The 18,981-nt window shown below is 42.3% G+C and overlaps 1 protein-coding gene across 2 annotated transcripts; it reads right to left on the bottom strand.

Annotated features, from left to right (window-relative positions):
- Nucleotides 1-9,154: 9,154 nt before the first annotated feature.
- On the bottom strand, nt 9,155-18,871 carry safb (scaffold attachment factor B). 2 transcript variants are annotated; one of them, XM_069679891.1, is made up of 21 exons: nt 18,609-18,871; nt 18,190-18,280; nt 16,433-16,497; nt 15,478-15,678; nt 15,323-15,382; nt 15,202-15,241; nt 14,016-14,439; nt 13,614-13,657; nt 13,418-13,527; nt 13,156-13,305; nt 12,550-12,638; nt 12,223-12,272; nt 12,057-12,136; nt 11,762-11,904; nt 11,553-11,658; nt 11,146-11,342; nt 10,838-11,015; nt 10,396-10,478; nt 10,207-10,265; nt 10,002-10,056; nt 9,155-9,904 (listed from the first exon to the last, which is right to left on the bottom strand). In XM_069679891.1, exons 1-21 carry the CDS (start codon nt 18,759-18,761, stop codon nt 9,784-9,786), a joined length of 2,499 nt encoding a protein of 832 aa, XP_069535992.1. In that variant the 5' UTR covers nt 18,762-18,871; the 3' UTR covers nt 9,155-9,783. The 2 variants fall into 2 exon arrangements, with proteins under 2 accessions (XP_069535992.1, XP_069535993.1); XM_069679892.1 differs by having other exon boundaries at nt 9,155-9,901.
- Between the last annotated feature and the right edge of the window lie 110 nt (nt 18,872-18,981).

Below are 18,981 nucleotides of genomic sequence, written 5' to 3'. Positions count from 1 at the left end.
ACTTTAAAGCTTTACTTAATATAGTACTGTAGCCTAACCACTGTGCTCTCAAAACATATAATATTCATCCAATAAATGCAATATATTATACAAACTATGGGCTATATTTCCTTTATATTGAAATGATTACTCAAATGTCCCTTGTGTTTCTTGTCTCAGACAAAAATCTTGTAATGAATCTGCTAATTGTCTGATGCCATGGTGTGGACTAAGAAGCCCTCCCTGAGGCTGCTGATGCTTTTTGCAGCCAAGTCTGATGTGACAATCAGACGGGTGTTCTGAGCAGGGTGGGCGTGTTTAAAGGCCCCTCTCCCATTGGTGCACCACTGTGGAGCGTGAAACTCTAAAATAATGACCAAGCCCAAGTGGTTAACAAATAACACCACAATGTCTTCTCCCATGTCCTCTGACTGCACACATAAAGGAAGCATGGAAGTTTTTTTTAAATACAATAAATACAGAAAAGAACATATCATGTCATGTAAAATCAAAACAAGATGTTAAGAGCTTGTACTGCACTCGGGGGCACCGGAGAAACTGAAAAACTGCGGAGAATGAAAAACACATGCAGGATGAGAGGCGGCATGAGAGAAATGTGTCTGAGCACATGTGTCGGACTTTTATGATGATTTTAAAGCCAAAACATCTGCATGACAAAATCTTACCCCTCTATAAATGGAGGGCAGCAAACACACAGTGACCTATTGCCTAGATATTTCCCCAGCATATTATTGAACAGTGTGTTCTCACCTACTGTTTGATAACAAGGTCAAAGTTTCTGTGTTTTTAAACGTGATGTGTCTGTTAGAGAATTCTGTGAGATGATGCCAAACAGAAATATTATTCTTCTAAAACACGTGATGAAAATAAACAAACAAAATGAGGTTCAGGTTAAGATATCACAAAGAGACCTGCACTACGAGGGAAGGCCATGTTGTTTCCTGTGGTCTGAGATGCCTTGAAAAAAATGTGCCACAGTATATATCACTTGGCACTCTGGTGGTATTCCTAAGGTAAGATAGAAGATAGATAGAAGATAGAAGTGTTACATTTACTGAATGTTAAGTTTTTGTCTGTTTGAGTTACCTGCATAGCAAAAAGATTGTCCTTTAGCCCGATTGTTCTTTTGACATTGGCTTCATTTCCTCATTGTTTGGCAACCCACGTTCTGTATATGTAAATCCATCCATCCATCCATTATCTACACCACTTATCCTGTTCAGGGTCGCAGGGGGGCTGCAGCCAATCCCAGTTGTCATTGAGAGAGAGGCAGGGTACACCCTGGACTGGCCGCCTGTCACAGGGCTGACTCAAACAGACAACCTTTCACACTCACATTCACGCCTACAGGCAATGAGAGTCACCATTGAACCTAACGAGCACGTCTTTGGACTGTGAGAGGAAGGCGGAGTACCTGGAGAGAAATCACGCACACACCTGTTCTCACCTGCCTCCCCTGTATTTAAGAAGGCTGTAGACCATGCTACCTCTCCCACCCTCACCATGTGAGTTTTGATTTCCTTTTAAATGTAAAGATTTTGTGTGCAAGTAGAAGCCATCTAGTAACAAAATACAGAAATGAACATAAAGAAAAGTTTTTACTCCAAACAATGAAACATTTTGAATAAATAAATCTATATTATTTTAATTGTCCTTGACAGACAAATAAATGTAAAGTATGTTGTACAAAAAAGTTATTTGTTCGGAGGGAATCCCAGAGAGAGCTAACTGTTTGACCTTTTATGAACACATTTTTTCCTTTTTGTCTTTATGTGACAGGGCAGTGAACAGAGTCAGAAATATGGGAGGAGAGAGTGGGGATAACATCGAGTCGAACCAGGGTCCACTGTGTTGAGGACTAAGCCTCTGTACATGGGATGCACACTTTAACCACTGAGCTAAACCTGCGCCCCTACCTATGGATTTCTAATAACTGTAATCCATTTGGCATAAAATTGTGTTGCTGACACTACAGACATAGAAGCATGCTTTTTTTAATGTGTTGAATACATTAGGTCTAATAATAAGTTGGGTGGTTATGAAGACTCCCTTTCCTTTCATGAAACATTCACTGCATTGAATCGTCCTCAGTAATCAACTGCTGCGCTATATTTGCCTCCTGTAAACATAGCCTGCTGTTTCTTTTATCCTATATTCTCAAGTATATGTATGTGTGTGTGTATGAAAGTGTGTGCCAGTGATTGTTAGGAAGGTGATGCTTATGGGCAGACCAGAAGGGCCAACCCAGTGATTAGAGAGAGGAGCAACGCCTCTCCCCGAGCGTCTGATCTCTGTCTCGATCTCTGCGGTTACTGCACTTGACCCCACGAGAGACAGACGCACAGAGATAAACGACAGGGCAGAGATGTCACATCCGGTACAAGGCACACCCAGAACCTCTGCTGAATAAGATGACTTTTCCATAACAGCTTGAAAAGACGGTAGAATTGGTGTGAATATCTGCGTAAAGAGGGAGATGGAAAGAAGAAAGGTAGAGAGAGATTGACTATATAACGAAAGGCAGACAAACTGCTGCCAGTGTTTTGGCCTGTTTTGATCTGATATGTCACAATGTTTAATGTCTTTCAGTCCTCTCGAGCTACAATTAGTTTGGCTTTGACCCCGAGACCTGCTGAGGAAATGAAAAGATCACTGCAGAGAGAACATTTATTTCCTGCTGCGGAGGAATTCCTTCACTTTCCTGTTGATGCTTCTTCTTCATCTTCTTCTGCTGGAGCGTTGCAAACTTAAAAGGCCGAACATTTGTTTCACATTCCTCAGATTACGTCTGCAAAAGTGCAAAGCAGTGCTGAGCCGTGCAGACTCTTACGGATGTTAAACATGCAGGTGCAGTCCGTCGGCCGCCTTATAAGTCTCTGTTTGACTGTCTCTCTCGTGTTAACAGGTGTAGTCTACGCAGGTGTAGCTCAAATCCCAAATAATAACAGCATAAAGTCGGCTAAGCGCTCTCTAAATCTCTGAAAGTGAGACGTAAACATGTGTTCAAGCAGCCGAGCAAACACACACACACAAACCAAAGTCCTCAGAGTAAACAGCCATTCTGATGACTCACTGAGGAGAAGGAAGGAAAACAGTTTGGTTTCACAGGATTATGCAGCATAAATTTTCTTGCCGCGCAAAGTTTGATGGCCTCCCAGCGTTTGGGAGATGGTGCACCATGTGTCTGCAGTATGTGGCTTCACATTAAAGAAGGTTTTTTGAGCCAAAAAACCAGCATGAAGGAGATATCGCTTCTGAATTTCATGTTTGCTGATTTCTCCGAACTTATACTGCGGTTTGATTCTGATTCAGGCCTCCTCCTCCTCCTCTGTCTTCCTTTCTGTTTATCAAACTTCCTTGCACGTTCCTGCTTGTGCGAGGCCATCCTCCCATTGTTTTCCATGACACCCCTCACATTGTGTTCCTTCTTATCTGGGTGTTTCCACTCTCTCTCATTGCCATCGCCGTCCAGACACATCAGGAGATGAAAAGACCTTCAGGAATTTCTGCCGAGACCTTGAAGCCAGCTGGAGAGTGTATAATGTTGAAGGAAGAAGTAAAAAAAAAAGTCATGAATCATGGTTTCACCAGTCGTACACTAAGGTTCGTTACACTTGTGGCAGGAAAGCCAAAGAAAAGCCTCTAATTGAGCAGCAGCAGAGGGCTTTAATCGCCCATTCAGTAATCCATTAGGGAGAAGGTTTGGTGAAAGAAAGAAAAGAACCCAGTGGGAGCTCGGTCTTTTACGAGTCGAAACAGTAAGGTCATAAAAGAGCCGCAGCGAGACTCGAGAAGGAGACGTGTGTGTGTAAGAGCCGGTATTTTACTCCTCATTCAAGGCTGACATGAAGAGGTTGTGTTGGGCAGTTTAACAAGAGAAGTCAATGATGCTTGAACTGAGTGCAAGTGTACGTGTGTTAATGAGTGTTTGCACAGGACGTTTGGTTGTTTACATGTAACATACACTGACCCTGTCTGTTGTTGTGTCCACCGTTCACTGTAAACTGTTTGGCTCCTTTTATTACCTTCAAGGCCACACTTTCCACTAAGTGAACAGGGAAGACATCAAACATGGAGCTTCTCAGGAAAAGCTGCAACTCTTCCCTGGAAGAGTAGGATTTAGGTGATTCTGACTCTGCAAACAGTATGTGAGAGCTGGATGTATGCCAGGGTGAACTCATGAAACTAGTTGGAAACCAGGAACATCAACCTTCCCAAGGGTTAATGTTTGACATATACAAATACATCTAGATTCATATGAAAACTAACACCATGTACAGATGCCAAACCCAGAGACATGTATGTGTGTGAGCAATCTTAAACTGTGCACGCATGTCGAGGGATATGCATGAGTGATATGAACATTTGACATACACACACACACACACACACACACACACACACACACACACACACACACACACGCAGAGGAACATATGGTTTGGCGGCTGTACATCTGTTGCTGCATGTCCTCTATACGTCAGCTCATACAGAGCTCCAACTGTCCTTTACACTCTGTGTCCAGCACACAAATGCCCACACAGTCCCAACAGTGATATAAACACATATACTGCAATAAAGCACACACGCAGGCTGAGAGGCACACACACACACACACACACACACAGACACAGAATGCTCTGATGAGTTTTTCACAGTTTCATGCATGTACATTACATAAGCGCTTCACTATGGAATGGACCCTACAGGCTGCAGTACAAGCAGACGTCTGGTCAGACCGGACTTACCCAACGCGCTGAAGTCAGGTCAGGAGAAAGAAGAGGTTTCATAACTTTTTGATTTCAGTTGCTCCAGAGGACGCCAGCGAAGAGGTTGCACATGGGGTCAGACAGTGCAAAGGTCATTTCAATACTGTGTTGACTTTCTTATTTAAGTTATTTAAATAATAACTTTGCTCACTAATATTTCTCATAAGATAACATTTATTCTTTTAGATCAAATACTGTGTAATGAGCAATGCACTGCAAGTTATTATATAATACCTATTTTTAAAAACGTTTATGTTTTTGGCTCCTTGTGAAACCAGACATTTAAAATGACATAATTCAAATGAACAGCTGACAGCATCTGAAAGCATCCTAATAGACCTGGATGACAGGATGAATATATGTCTGACTTTTCACTCATTTCTCTCCATGATGAGGTCTTGGACTGTGATGACCCGGCTTGGCTCAGGCCTCGGGCCTTCGCTCTCCTTTCGTCAGTCTGACTGCTCTCTGAGCTTGATGTGTTCGGCAGTAAGGAAACAGAGAGAGCATCATGTGTCTCATGCTGCCGCCCAGCCCATAAATAACTGTGAGAAGCCCAGGATCAGAGATCTGGCATTGAAACTCCAGCAGATGACGGATTTCCCACATCTTTCATGTTGCACCTTTGTTATTTACAACTTTCACATTTCTGTCTGTGGTTTTGCCTGAATCCCTTTTAAACCCTGAAAGATACCAAATGTGTCTCATCTGTGTTTTTAATGGAAGAGTCTCTGATATAAATCTAAATTACACTGTGTTTTGTGTGAAGTCTGACACATTTCCTCAAGTGATGTCACTTGAGTCAGTGTCTGCTGGGGCTAAAGACTATCCATCCATCATTAACTATACCGTTTAACCTGTTTAGGGTCGCGGGGGGCTTGAGGCGATCCCAGCTGTCACTGAGTGAGAGGCGGGGAAACCTCGACACACAGAGACAGACAACCTTTCACGCTCACATTCGCAGGCAATTTAGAGTCACCAATGAACCGATCGAGCATGTCTTTGGACTGTGGGAGGAAGCTCCTGAAGGGAGCCAACACATGCACAGGCAGAACATGCAAACTCCACACAGAAAGGCCTTCTACGTCCAAACTGGGATTTGAACCAGGAACCTTCTAGCTGTGACAGCGCTAACCAGCGCTAAAAATATAACTTTGAAAATGAACTAATCTAGACATTAGTTGCTACTAGCATAAGACCCCCAATTCTGACAATCAGATGCCAAGTTGCATTATGGGTAATGTAGGCATTGCTTTTGGACATGATAGGAGAATTTAAACTGTCCACTGTGAGCCTGACAATGTAATAAGAGTGGAGTTCAGTTTGAATGCAGTATTTAACATTTCTCATCCTGTTTTGTATATTTCAAATCATTGAAACTGATTCTCTGAGCTTCACTTCTCTGGAAACATAATCAGGATGCTGTCTCAGCTTTGTTTTCCCTCAGCTGTCAAAGGAAGCTCCCGTTGGATCCACGTGTGGAGGTCTCAGGTCCAGTGCCTAGCAGACTGACATATAGAGGAGCGTATGCACATGAGGGTACTATCAATGCAAACATGCAATCTAAACCCCTCCATAGCTCCCCTGCTGCAGCGTCTTACCTTCACATGCACTGCAGCTGATTCACAGGCACGAACCATTCAAAGCCATGAAACCCTGCACTGAACTCCTGCTGTGTGATATGATGTGAATTCCTTCATGTTTGTGTATTTCTCACATGCTGGACGCATGTGGAGCTCTGGCACCTTCACTGTTCTTCTCAACACCTTAACATATCATAACAAAGGGAGAGAAATACCTTCTTTGTGAAATGCAGAGTAGAGCCGAATGTCGACCCACATATCAGATCAATATAGAGCCTGTGAAGAGGTCATAAACTAAAATATTTCTTTGAATTGATTCAGAGAGGATAAAAAGAGCGGAGAGACAGGAGCACAGGCAGAAACTTGGAGGAAACAACAGTGAGACAATTCATCAGAGCAGACATCTGAGAAAATAAACACAGGCCAGGAATCCGGGAAAACCATGTTGCACAGCACGGGGGTGACACCATAGATCAGTGATATGTGTGCGTGTGTGCATTCCTCTTTGACCTCAGTGTGGGCGCTTGCACGCACATATTTCTCCCTTAAAATATGTGTGTCCAAATGAAGTGTCTGAGACCCTTTCTAGCTAACACCCCATGTGCTCCTCTCCCCAGTGGCCGTGTTGTTTTAAGCTGATCGTTTTACATCTGGTGGACTCTCTGTGTTGGTCAGTGAGGCGATGGGAAGGAAAGAGGTGAACCAGCTGCAGGGACTCCAGTACATGTCCTGATTTTATCTCCATAGAGTCATGTCCTCTGGGCCCTTATCATCTGTACTCAAAATAGTTTTTAAGTTACGCTATGAGCTGTCAGACATGGAGTATGGATGAAGTAGAAAACTCAGTGCTCACACTCAATTGTAATGTTTTAAATGTTGTACTCACTTTTAATCTGCACAATAACTTCTGTCTCTATAACGAAAACAGAAATGACTACTTGTCGCCTGTATTTATGGTTATATGTCGCCCTCTAGTGGACTAGAACTAAAGAGGAAAATGTACTGTGTAGTAACCTTGTTCTGTAGCTGTGTTTCCATAAAACAGCACAACAGGGTAAACAGGTGGGTAGAGAACGTGCGAGTGCTGTTGTGAATGTTGCAAACAGATCATGATTCATGCCTCTATTCCTGGGAACTAAAAGGTACACACCTGCATGACATGAGTCACCTCTTTTGCCAGAAAACCTACAAAAACAATTCACTGGCTAAAAGCTTGTTTACACTTTGTTCCGCTTCTGGATGACAGGCAGTGTGAGTGAGACAAAAAAAAGGATTCAAAACCAGGTTTACGATTTACCAGTTGAGGTGTAGATTTATTCAGGCCATCCAGACAAGCAAAAAAAAATCATTATCAATCAAATATCAAACATCATCATTAAGTGTCCTCTGTAGAGACAAAAGAAATGGAGGTTATTCAAACACAGACACTCCTCAAACCCCTCACCTCCAAACTGACACACATCAATCCAACAGCTGATTTCACACACCTTTTATATCTTGCTTTTAGGCCGATCACAGGTGAGCTCTGTAATCAGTGCCATCTTGACCACAGGTGAACTTAATCTCACCCACTCCAGGAGTTGATTACACTTAAGCATAACTGAACAAAGGAAAAATACTGAACTCAAAGCACAAGCGGCCATTTTAAAGGAATAAATAATGAAAACACCCCGTTTTATCATAAATTCAAACAGAAAATAAAAGAAATCATGAAGTTTAATTCACACATATTTAACAATTATTATGTACAATTATGTTTGAGAGGAATATACACCTTCCTCTTAATCAAAACAAATCTTATCATTTTGCGGGGTTGCACACTTTTAGATTCGACTGTAAGACAAGTGTGCAAAAAGTCTGTTTTTTCAGGTTTTGGCAGTCAGTTAAGACAGGAACAAATGCATCCAAAGCTCACACTTCTGTTAAGTTGTGTACTTCCCTGGTAATATGCGTACACTCTGAGTCAACATCAGCGCTTTAAGACACAAGCTGCGGTGGGGGGGGCTAACGGAGGAAAGTATCACTGGTAAAAGAAGAACTTCATTTATAGAAAAGGAACTTGCAGCCAGTAATAGATAAGGATCGAGGAAGTTAGAGTGAAGGAAGAGCTTTAACACAGAGGTCAAGATGGCATCATACAGTCAGATCATATCCTGTTCTATTTAAACATACACAATGTGTGATCCGTGACTGTGCTATTCTGCAATAAGCAAAATGTATGCAACAGTGACACTTGGATTTTTAAGAGGTATTATTGTCTTCCTTTAACCATTATAACAAGGTGTATACTTGTATCTCATAGCTGCTGATTGTATCTAGCTGTGTTGTCATTCCATTCAATAGAACTGGCTTGTTTAGGGTTTTCAATACCTGAATATTGCCCTACTTTCTGTATCATAAGGGACATTCTCATCATGCTGCATCATCAATTATCTTTACTGCTTATCCAGTTTGTGGTCGCGGCGGCTGGAGCCAACCCCAGCTGTCATTGATTGACTGATCACCAGTCAATCACAGTGCTGACACACAGAGACAGACAACCTTTCACGTTCACACAAATGATCCTAACGAGCATGTCTGTGGACTGTGGGAGGAAGCCAAAGTACCCGTAGTTCCCTACGTCCGAACGCTGCTGTGAGACGATAGTGCTAACCACTATGCAGCCTGCATCATCCATCCACTCTATAAAAAGTTGTTTTGGACACAATCTGCACTCCAACAGGCTGAATTTAGTCTAGTGAAGAAAACGGGAAACTAAACAGCATATATTAAAGTTTAGATTTCATCACAGACTCAGAGGAATTTGAACAGTCTTCAGGGGCATTTATTACCATAAATCAACAACACACGAATCAAATACTATTTACAAAAAAACTTAAAACACAAAAAGAAAAAAAGCATGGCTAATCAGGATGTGACATTTACTTTAAAAACCTTTTGTTGAGCAGCACAACTTTACCAACCATCCGTGTTATAAAAAGAACGTCAAAAAACCTCAGAACAAAGTGGTTTCAACAAAAGTCTCATTTAATGAGAATGTTTCTGACACCAACGGGGGAGCGGAGAGAAGGCTGGAGAGGTTAGGTCCATCAGGTGTCTACAAAACATCTGAGTTTACAACACAGAGGGTTTGAACGGCTCCCCACCAAAGCACAACCTGTGAATAATACATACTCTTGTGTGCGGATGGTTGTGTTACACAAGTAACGTAGAGTGAATGAGAAACACAAGGTTGGAGATCACTACATCACACACTAAAAAAAGAAGGAAGCGACCAGAAAAATAAAGGTCTTCGTCAAAAAGGGATTTGAGTTTTGTCCAAAAGGAATTTAAATTGATGGTTTAAAAACATGTACAAGACAAAGATGGTCACATCCTTCATGACATGACCTCCTGAAAGGGTCCCTCTTCTGTCCTCACACACACAGACATCAGTAGCGTCGTCCAAAGGCTCCACCCTGCAGCCCGCTGCCCTGCATCAGCTGGTTCTGTCTGTTCAGAGCTCCAGAGAGGGACTGAGATGTTCCTGTGTTCATGTAGCCTCCACGGCTGCTAATGAGACCAAAAAAAAAAGACATGATGAGCAACTACAGAAAGTGCTCATGTCTTAAAAAGTATGAAATCAAAATGTCAGATATTCCCTCCTCACCCAGTAATTCCTCCACGTGCCATGTGGCTCTGGCCTGGGATTGCGCCGTCTCTACCTGAAACAAGACAGCAAAACATCAGACACAAAGTCCAACACAATGATAGCTATTGTTCTCTATTCATATAAAAGTTACTTATTATTATTATTTTAAACTAGTCAGTGTAACCAACAGTAAAGTCATCACACAATAAAAGACTATGCATACTTTGCCATGATCTGTCTCCATCCACCTTCCGGCTGGAGTCCCAGTCTCGACTTCCTTCCCTAAAAGAAAAACATAAAACATATATTTGTTAAATGTCTCTGTTCATCAGGAACGATCTGATTACTGGACTTCGTATCGATTTTTATGAGGCTTTAACTGAGGCCAGTTCTAGCTCGGAGTTATGCTCACCTGGTGTTCAAGCGTTTGTCGTATCCTCCGCTCCAGGAGTCTCGGCTGTCTCTGCCGTGTCTTTCCGATCTGTCGGAGAAGTGCTGCGAGCAGAGCAAAAAAGACAGCCTTCAGATTTCCTGAATCACAAAGTGAATGCATGCAAGTTCCTCAGTGACAATGTGACACATACAGATTGTGCTACTGTGCGTGCATGGCTTGGCTCTGTGTCAGTACTAACAAAGTTTTTATTGTAGCATCCTTTGCACTCTTCACTCTCTCACCCTGTCTATGCCCAACTATGATCTGCTTGACTCTTGGCATATCATTAAGTTTATTTTAATTAAAGTGTATGCGATACATCTGGACATCGACGTTGTGGCGGCACAACGAATCTGTTTCTCAGCTTCTAGTTTGTTTTCAAAAGTGTGTAACCTGTGTTATGAGGATCATCGCCTCTTACCTGGCCATCTCTGTCTGCACCGATACCACGAGTGCTGTCACGCCTGTCGATCATCACGTTGTCTTGGTAACGGCTCCTGTCTCTGTGGTCAATGTCCTGATAACGGTCCTGTCGGTTGAAATCTGAGCGGCCATAGCGGTCATCCATTGTCATGCGCTTTTCAGGCCAGTCATCTTTTCTAAAGAAGGAGCAGAGACAACATCGAGAATGAGGTTCATCCACTGAGGCTCTAATACTGTGAAGCCAACTTAAATCCATTTAAAAATCATGGCCGTCAGCATCACTACACCATGTCTGTTATTATTTACCTGCCATCCATGTCATAAGGCCTCTTAACGGGCCGTCGGTCCTGCTCGAAACGCAGCTGCTCCTGCTGCCGTCGCAGCTCCTCGCGCTCTCTGAGGATCCTTTCCTGCTCCCGCCTCCTCTCGTACTCGATTCGCAGTCTTTCACGCTCCAGGAACTGACGCTCCATTCGGTCTGCATCGAGGCGCTGCTTTTCAGCCTGGAAACATAAACACACACGGGTTCAGCGAGATAGCAACAGATAGCTTCTGAGAAAATAAGGCTGAATAGGAATTTGTTAAGTCTATATTTGGGAGCAAAAATAGTTTTGAACAGCTATTTCTACAGTTTACATTTAACAGACACAAACATTAGCAAGAAAGCTACAAAGAGATCGTTCCATTGTAAGAAATTGTTAATCTGTCAGTACCTCCAGCCAGTGTCTCTTCCGGAGCAGGTGGTTTCTCTCCTCTCTCTCCCGAAACAGACGGATTCGCTCTCGCTCGCGGTCTGGGCGGTTGTCACGATCGCGGTCACTGTGAAAAGACGGCAAAGGTTAAACTCTCTTAGCCTTCAACAAGCAACGAATATTTTAATCAAACAAATAATTCTTATTTAAGCTCTGGATTGATTCCTTACGTCACTCTGCGTCTCTCCACCTCTCGGATCTCCCGCTCTCGTTGTCTCTGCCTCTCCCGCTCTCTCTGCTCCTTGATCTGGTCGAACGACAGGATGTCTTTCTTCTCCTTACTGGGAGACTTGCGGTCCCGACTCTTTGTGCTCTGGAAAGGGAGAGATGGAAAGAAGATTATTTGAATGACAAATACTGTTCATCAGGGTATGAAACATATCTATAAAGAGATTATGAAGAGCAGCTTTCTCGTACATGTTATATCATAGGATCAGTTTGGTGCGAGAGAAAATGTTTACATACTCGTTCCTTGCTTTTGGTTTTGACACTGATGACAGGCTCTCCTTTGGACTTGTCCATAACTACAATCCTCTCATTTCGCCCTGTCAATCAAACAAATGATTTGTCAAGAATGTAACAAAATGTTTTTTCAGTTCTTTCAAACTGAACATTGTGCAAGATTTCTCACCTTTTCCATCTTTACCTTCTCCCTCAGACTTCTCATCTTTTCCTTCAGATCTACAGGGAATGAAAAATGATGAGAACTCCATCTGACTATATGAACAAACATCTTAAACAACAGTTTAATGGCTGCTTAACTTTTCCTCCATTTAATCGAAAGCTTATCTAGTCTTGAGCCAAAACTCAGAGGCTTATTGTAGTCACGATTGACCACTGCTGCATGCCATGCTAAAAAATGTATGCATCCATGCTATTTAAAAGTACACTGGACCAAAACACACAGCTAGTGGGGAATTAATAGAGGGAGACTTAAAGAGCTTGTGAGCACTCTTACTTGGAGTCAGAGGAGTGTCTCCGGTCACTGCCAGACTTCTTGGCTTCGTTCTTGTCTGCTGGCTTCTTTCCTGCAGGCTCATTTTTAGCCTGCGACATTCACAGATGAGCGAGTTAATTCAAAGTGGCTGAATTAAACGATTAAATTACACAGTGACCAAACCGTATGTTGGAAAACAACAGTAACATCTCTTCTGTAAGCGTTAGGTTTTATGTGACAATTGTGTTGCTCAACTGAAGTTAATTTGATCCCAAAATTATGAATAAAATACATTGTCAAAAGCATGCCGGCTATTTTTAAATCCCATCTCTTCTTACGAGTGCAGGCTTCACAACAGCCTCAAGTATGAAACATACCAATATGTTCTGTAAGCACTATGACAGGTGCCTTCCAGAGATGCACCTTGAAAATGTATTGTTTTATTCATCTGGTTATATCATAACCATCTTAGAAGTTATACAAGGCGACACCTACACCTTTATAAAATTATAAATAGACTCTCACTGGTCTGGATTGCGTAACAAAAGTTTTCCTTTACTTAACAGGTCTCTTCTTGCAATTGGATGTCAAAAATTGAGCTCTGCACACAAATCTAGGGACCCTCACCCGCTCCACAGAGATCATCCTGCCATGCAGCTCGGTCCTGTGAAGGTGGCTGATACACTTAGTGGCCTCCTCTGTGGAAGACATGGTGACAAACCCGTAGCAGCGAGCACCGGGGCTCTTAGCATTGGTCACCACTTTAGCTCCGACAACCTGCAGAAAGCAAGGACAGAGAGGTCGGGATGGAGACACGGAGGATCAAATATAATGATTTGTAAAGTCTTTGCATGATGGCAACAGTGAGGGAAAGTTTGCATCGACTAACCTTGCCATATTTGCTGAAGAGCGTCTTCAGATCAGTCGCTCTGGTAGTGGAAGAGAGACCACTGACCCACAGATTCCTGCTACTGCTTGCTGCAGCGCCACTTCCAGCAGCTACAAACAAACACACAATAAATAAATTAGGAAATATCTACTACATTTGAAGGATCAAGATATGATGAAACGCATCTTTCACTCACCCTTTTCATCTTTAGACTCGGTCTTGCCATCTTTTTCCTCAGAGCTAGAGAGAAAGAAAGACAAAGCCATGAACATGCAGCTGTGAGGAGACCTGGTGCAGACGTTTATACTCGAGTGTTTATGGTAAAATACATAACTGACAGTGATCAGCCCATCATGTACCATAGTGCTGTGATTAAACAGTGAAAAAAAAAATCGATCAACACCCGAAGGCAATCCCAGTAGGTTACTCATTAATGGGTAATAAAGTGGGACAGGTGGATGTAAGGATTGAAGAAATGAAAACAGACAAATGCACAGAACGTTTTTACCTCCAAAGAGCATCCAAATTTTGCTAGCACAAAGGAGCCAATGCAACAGAGATAGCCATTTTGGTTTCTAGTAGACAGAAAGCAACAAACCTCTTTTTCTGATCATCGCCCTCTACAGAAGAGGACTCTTTCAGTGTCGAGGCTGAATCCGCAGCAGCTTTCTCTTCTGTCTTCTCATCCTCCTCACCCTTAGACCCCATTTCTGAATCAACAGTTTCACCCACAGCCCCCTGTTCGCTTACACTAACAGCCTGAGAGTTTTTGTTTTCAGAGTCCAGTGTCTCTTCTGGGACGTTCTGTACGTCCCCAACCTCTTTGCCGTCAGCCTCCACAACATCCCTGTCGCTCTCCACGTCCCCGGAGGTGGCCACGTCGGACTTGGCGTTGGCGTCGGGCACATTTTCTTCCCCTGCGGCGGTGGCAGCTTGCTCTTCTTCGGGGCTCGTCTCGTGGCTCTGGTGGTGATCTTCGTTAAGCGGCTCAGATAAACAAGACCCGGCTACTTTGTCATTTTCTACGGATTTAACAGGAATAGAATGGCACAGAGTTTAATCACTTCTGAAACACAGCAATGGTTAACGAGGAACTGGCAAGGCCTGGATTAGGAACGTCATGACCACTGGCCTGTGCTTTAGAACTATGTATAAAAACGATGAACCCTAACGAGAGACTGGAAGGAAACCCAAAAGGCTGGAGGACAACTGGGCAACTTTGGCTCATTTCTCACGTTGAACCACTGTTCACCTGATCCAAAGCAGACAAAGAGTTCAGTGCTGAAGAGAGGCACAAGATCTGCAGAGCAGCAGTAGGTTCTCGAGGCAGTTCGTCTTCTTTCAGCTTTCGACTTTCCCAGAGTCCAGTGGTGATAAACACAACTTCAGCACAAGTCCAGAAATGTCATGTCCAGCTGAGTCCATGTATTTAAAAACGTGTAATAGCAGAAGCTTCTTGATGGTTCTTCTTTGTCTTTATCTTCATGTGGCAACCTAGAAACACTGCAAGCACCTGCAACAGCTCACACCTCCCTGACCTTGGTATATAATTGCTGCCAATGTGCATCAAATGGTTAACCACTGTTCTTTTACTATTAAAGAACACAAGTGGACTCTTCATCAATATATTTAAGTGTGAAATTATCAATTGTGGTTAGCCAAATTTTAACACATAGACAGCAATTTCCCTTTGGGCTTCCAGTCTCTCCACCTCATTAAAACTAAACAAGCTCAACACTGTAAAAAGATGTCTCCACCTTTTTATCAGCCACTTTCTACAGTACCTGTTTCTTCTTTCGCGTCATCAGCGTCTGGATCCTGAGCCTAAAAGACAAGCAGGATGTTTCAGTGAGCGTGACATCAATTATAATGTATATGTCATAAAATATCTGTGACGGGGCGTACCATATTAACTGATGAGTCCGTCATATATTCATCCTTTTCTGTTACCTCAGGCTCATCCATCTGTGACACAGATACAAACAGTGACATTAAAAAAAAGCCAGTTGGACAAACACAAGATGCATGTTGGTTGTCACATTGTCAGCATAGTTTCTCACCTCTGGACCCCTCGCTTCATCTTCTGACTCGACGGCCCTGTTGTCATGTTCTTCATTCAACAACGCGTCTTCGTCAACATTCTCCGTTTCGTCCTCCTCGTCCTCCGCTGGTATTCCGTTGTCGTTCTCCGTCTCATCCAAGACGTTCATGTCCAGGATGTCCATTTCCTGCATGTTCTCGTGATCGTCTTGATGCTCCTCCTGAAAACAAACAGGGAATTTGTTAAACAAATGTTGAGCAGCGATTCCAGACTGACTTGCTCTGATACCGGAATCAGAAAGGCAACATTTATCAGTAGTTCTCTGTGCACGTATCCAATATTGTAATTAATAAGCCCTGAATCAAATTAGAACTCATTTTCAGATATTTTTCTAGTCACAATAGCAAACAACAACACAGTGCTAGCAGAGAATGTATTATTTAGAGCTAGGCTTGATTACACAGTTACATGTTAAAACAAACATGACAGTTTGGCAGACGACAGGACCGGGGGGCTAACAGCCAACACTAGCTCAACTCGTTTGTGGTCCTGCTGCTTGTTTTGAGGTAAGGACTCCTTTATCGTTCATCGTCTCTGAGGTTTTTAAGGGGTGGCAAATTAAACACTGAATAAAGCAGCGGTGTCTTTAGAAGACTCAAGTGAGAGAGATGTGTCCAATTCAGTATGAGAAAACAACTGAGGAATAAATACGTTCTTTCTCTGATATGACTGGCTGTCAAACTACAAATAAAAAGAAAGTAGTAGTATATGTCTGCCATTCTCTTAGTCTCGCGTTGGTGTATGTTCAGTACTAGTGTCAGCTGTTTTGCAGATTCAGGTATCGACAGGAAAAACAGGTATTGGAACATCTCTAACAACGACTCTGCAGAAGAGGGCCTCTAATCCTGCAAGAACAGCATGATACAGCGGCTCTTAAACTTGCAGAAATATGTGAATCTCAAGGCAAAACTCACGTGGCCATCATGGGAATCCTCCTCCATAGTGTTGTCCTCTGGTTCATCAGTCTCTTGCTTTGTATCTGCAAAAAATAAGCTTCACTTTAGACAAAGGGTGTCTTACAGGTTTCAAAGAAATCCGTTGAGTGGCAGATTTTTACAAAAGGTGAACAAACTGAAAGCAGTCCAAGACATCGACGTGGCAGACTCCTCCCAGCATTATTTTTAAACCTTACAGCCTACACCCAAATTAAGCTCCACCTGATGTTCCTGATTGGTCTATAAGCAGGTTGGAACTTAAAATCAGTCATGCAACTCTCCAATTGGGTTGATTTGGAAAGACAGATTACAACCGTTTCTAAGTAAAACACCTGCCTATGTGCACCTCCCCCACATTCCTATGTAAAGACGCTCCAGGTATGAGATGTTCCCCTACGACCTCTTGCAGCTACAGCAACAAGCATTACAGAAGAAGATGAACTGTCTCCCTCTCTATGTTCGTGTGCATCAGTACCATGTGCAGTATAAGGAGTAGAGCCTGACTGATATTGGATTTTTGGGGCTGATTCCGATTCCGATATAAGGGAGTAAAAAAATTCCGATATCGATATATCGGCCGACATATTCACATATGTTCAAAATGTATCTGAAATTAAAACTCCCAATCTGAAATGTTTTTTGTCACATTTGCATGACATACAAAAACAAAAGTCAAATAAAATAGTGTTTCTGTAGCAACTTAAATAGCACTAAAATAAAATAACAATTATAATAATAATAATAATTAAATATGAGTATACACAAAAACACTGCTGAAGATAAGTCACTAAACACAGACCAACTCATTTGACATATACTGTTAATAATAGTAATAAAAGGCTTAATGAGTAGGATTTCCATATTAAATATTCCCTATTAATCAACATCATAATCCAGGAGAAGTGCGAGATGTCTGTATCTGCAGAGGATCTGCCCTTCGTCTGTGTTTTCTGTGTCTTTGTATTTTCACTTGTATTTGAGTTGTTTTTTGTATTTCTCTAATTTGTACTGCATGTTTGGAGCTATCTGGCACTTTAATTTCCTTCGGGATTAATAAAGCTCTATCTTTTACTTACTTTCTGATCACAAGTAATATCTAGGATTAAAAATAAAGGTTTTAAAATCACAATTTACACAACAGAATTTCTCTCAACTCTTGTTGCACCAGAATGTCCTGCTGCTTTTGACTTATTTTTAACATGTCCTTGAAAGATGTAATACTTGTTGCGGTGTAGATTTCAGCAAATGGAAAATAAGAGCAGAGAAACATACGCTACTTCTAAATATTTGAAGGAATAGTCATTTAGTTTTAACTTTTAAGGGGAAGTTCACTGCAAGATATGCTTAATATGTCATGCATGGAAATCGTTTTAGTATAATACTTAAAAAGTGTCACTAACTTTAATCTTCTCCAAAACAGTTAAAATAAAAACTGAAAATTACAGGTTAAGTGGCGATCAATTTAAGTACATGGCTATTGAAATAAACCACCACATAGGGGGCTAGTCTCTGACAGTCTCTGAACACTAGGATAGTTTGTTTTTTCTTAATGCGAGACAGCGTGTTAAAGTGCACGCGCACGCGACATGCAATGCCACGAGACCGAGTATCTGGTGTCATTTTGCAAGCAGATGAGCTGCAGCTCAGTTTCGTTTAACATGAAACATGGTTTTCCAGGCTACAGTCATTTACAGTGTAATTTGAGGTGTCCACTCCGCATCTTGTGCGTACTTTACCTTTGACGCTGCGTTTAGGTGTGGATTTTTTTTGGGTTGACTCCGCAGCGAGAATAATCTCATCAGGATTCCCCCCCTCCTCCTCGAGTGCCTGTTTATGGAGAGCAAAGACACAAACCACAACTTTTAAAATAAAGTTCAAAAACAGCAAGAGTTTAAAAAAAAAAAAGTCATACATGTATAATAACACAAAAATGAAATCATTTTACGTTAGCTGTTGGGCGCAAACGTTTGCCTTTAGCTTCGTTAGCTGACGCTAGTAAGCTAGCAGATCTAGTGAATGGGCCTTTTATGCTAATGTAGCTTTAAACTAAAGGTGCATTGACAGGGTGCACTTACAAACCCAAATACAATACTCTGTGGTAATTGTAATAATAAGTGTCTGTGCCTAGTTGTTCGACAATTGAGCATTAAAGGACCTTTTTCAGCCGCTCTGATAGCACGCTCTTGACGCCCGTGGTGTCCAGGTTTCGTTTCTTCAGCTCGGCCTTCAGATCAATGACTCTCAGCTCGGACAGTTTGCGGACCTCTGCGCCCTCCAGGACCTCCACGTCTGCTGATGAGTCAGCCATCGTTTCTATCCGCAAAAAAGTCGCCTCAGCTTGAAATAATTCCTTAATGCACGTTTAAACTGATGCTTCACCTCGAATGGAAACAGATAGCTAGCAAACCTACTGCAAAATGGAGGCCGCGATAGAACGCATGCGCAGTACACTTACAGTGCAGAGACTGGCATAGGAGATCTGCCCTCATTTATCCATCCATGGCTTTTACAAACAGGTAAAATCTTTT

The sequence above is a fragment of the Semicossyphus pulcher genome, unplaced genomic scaffold, assembly GCF_022749685.1.
Source record: "Semicossyphus pulcher isolate SPU_LCO1_2020_fin unplaced genomic scaffold, fSemPul1.0.p SCAF_4, whole genome shotgun sequence".
NCBI lineage: Eukaryota > Metazoa > Chordata > Actinopteri > Labriformes > Labridae > Semicossyphus > Semicossyphus pulcher.
This window is presented reverse-complemented; position numbering and strand designations above follow the sequence as displayed.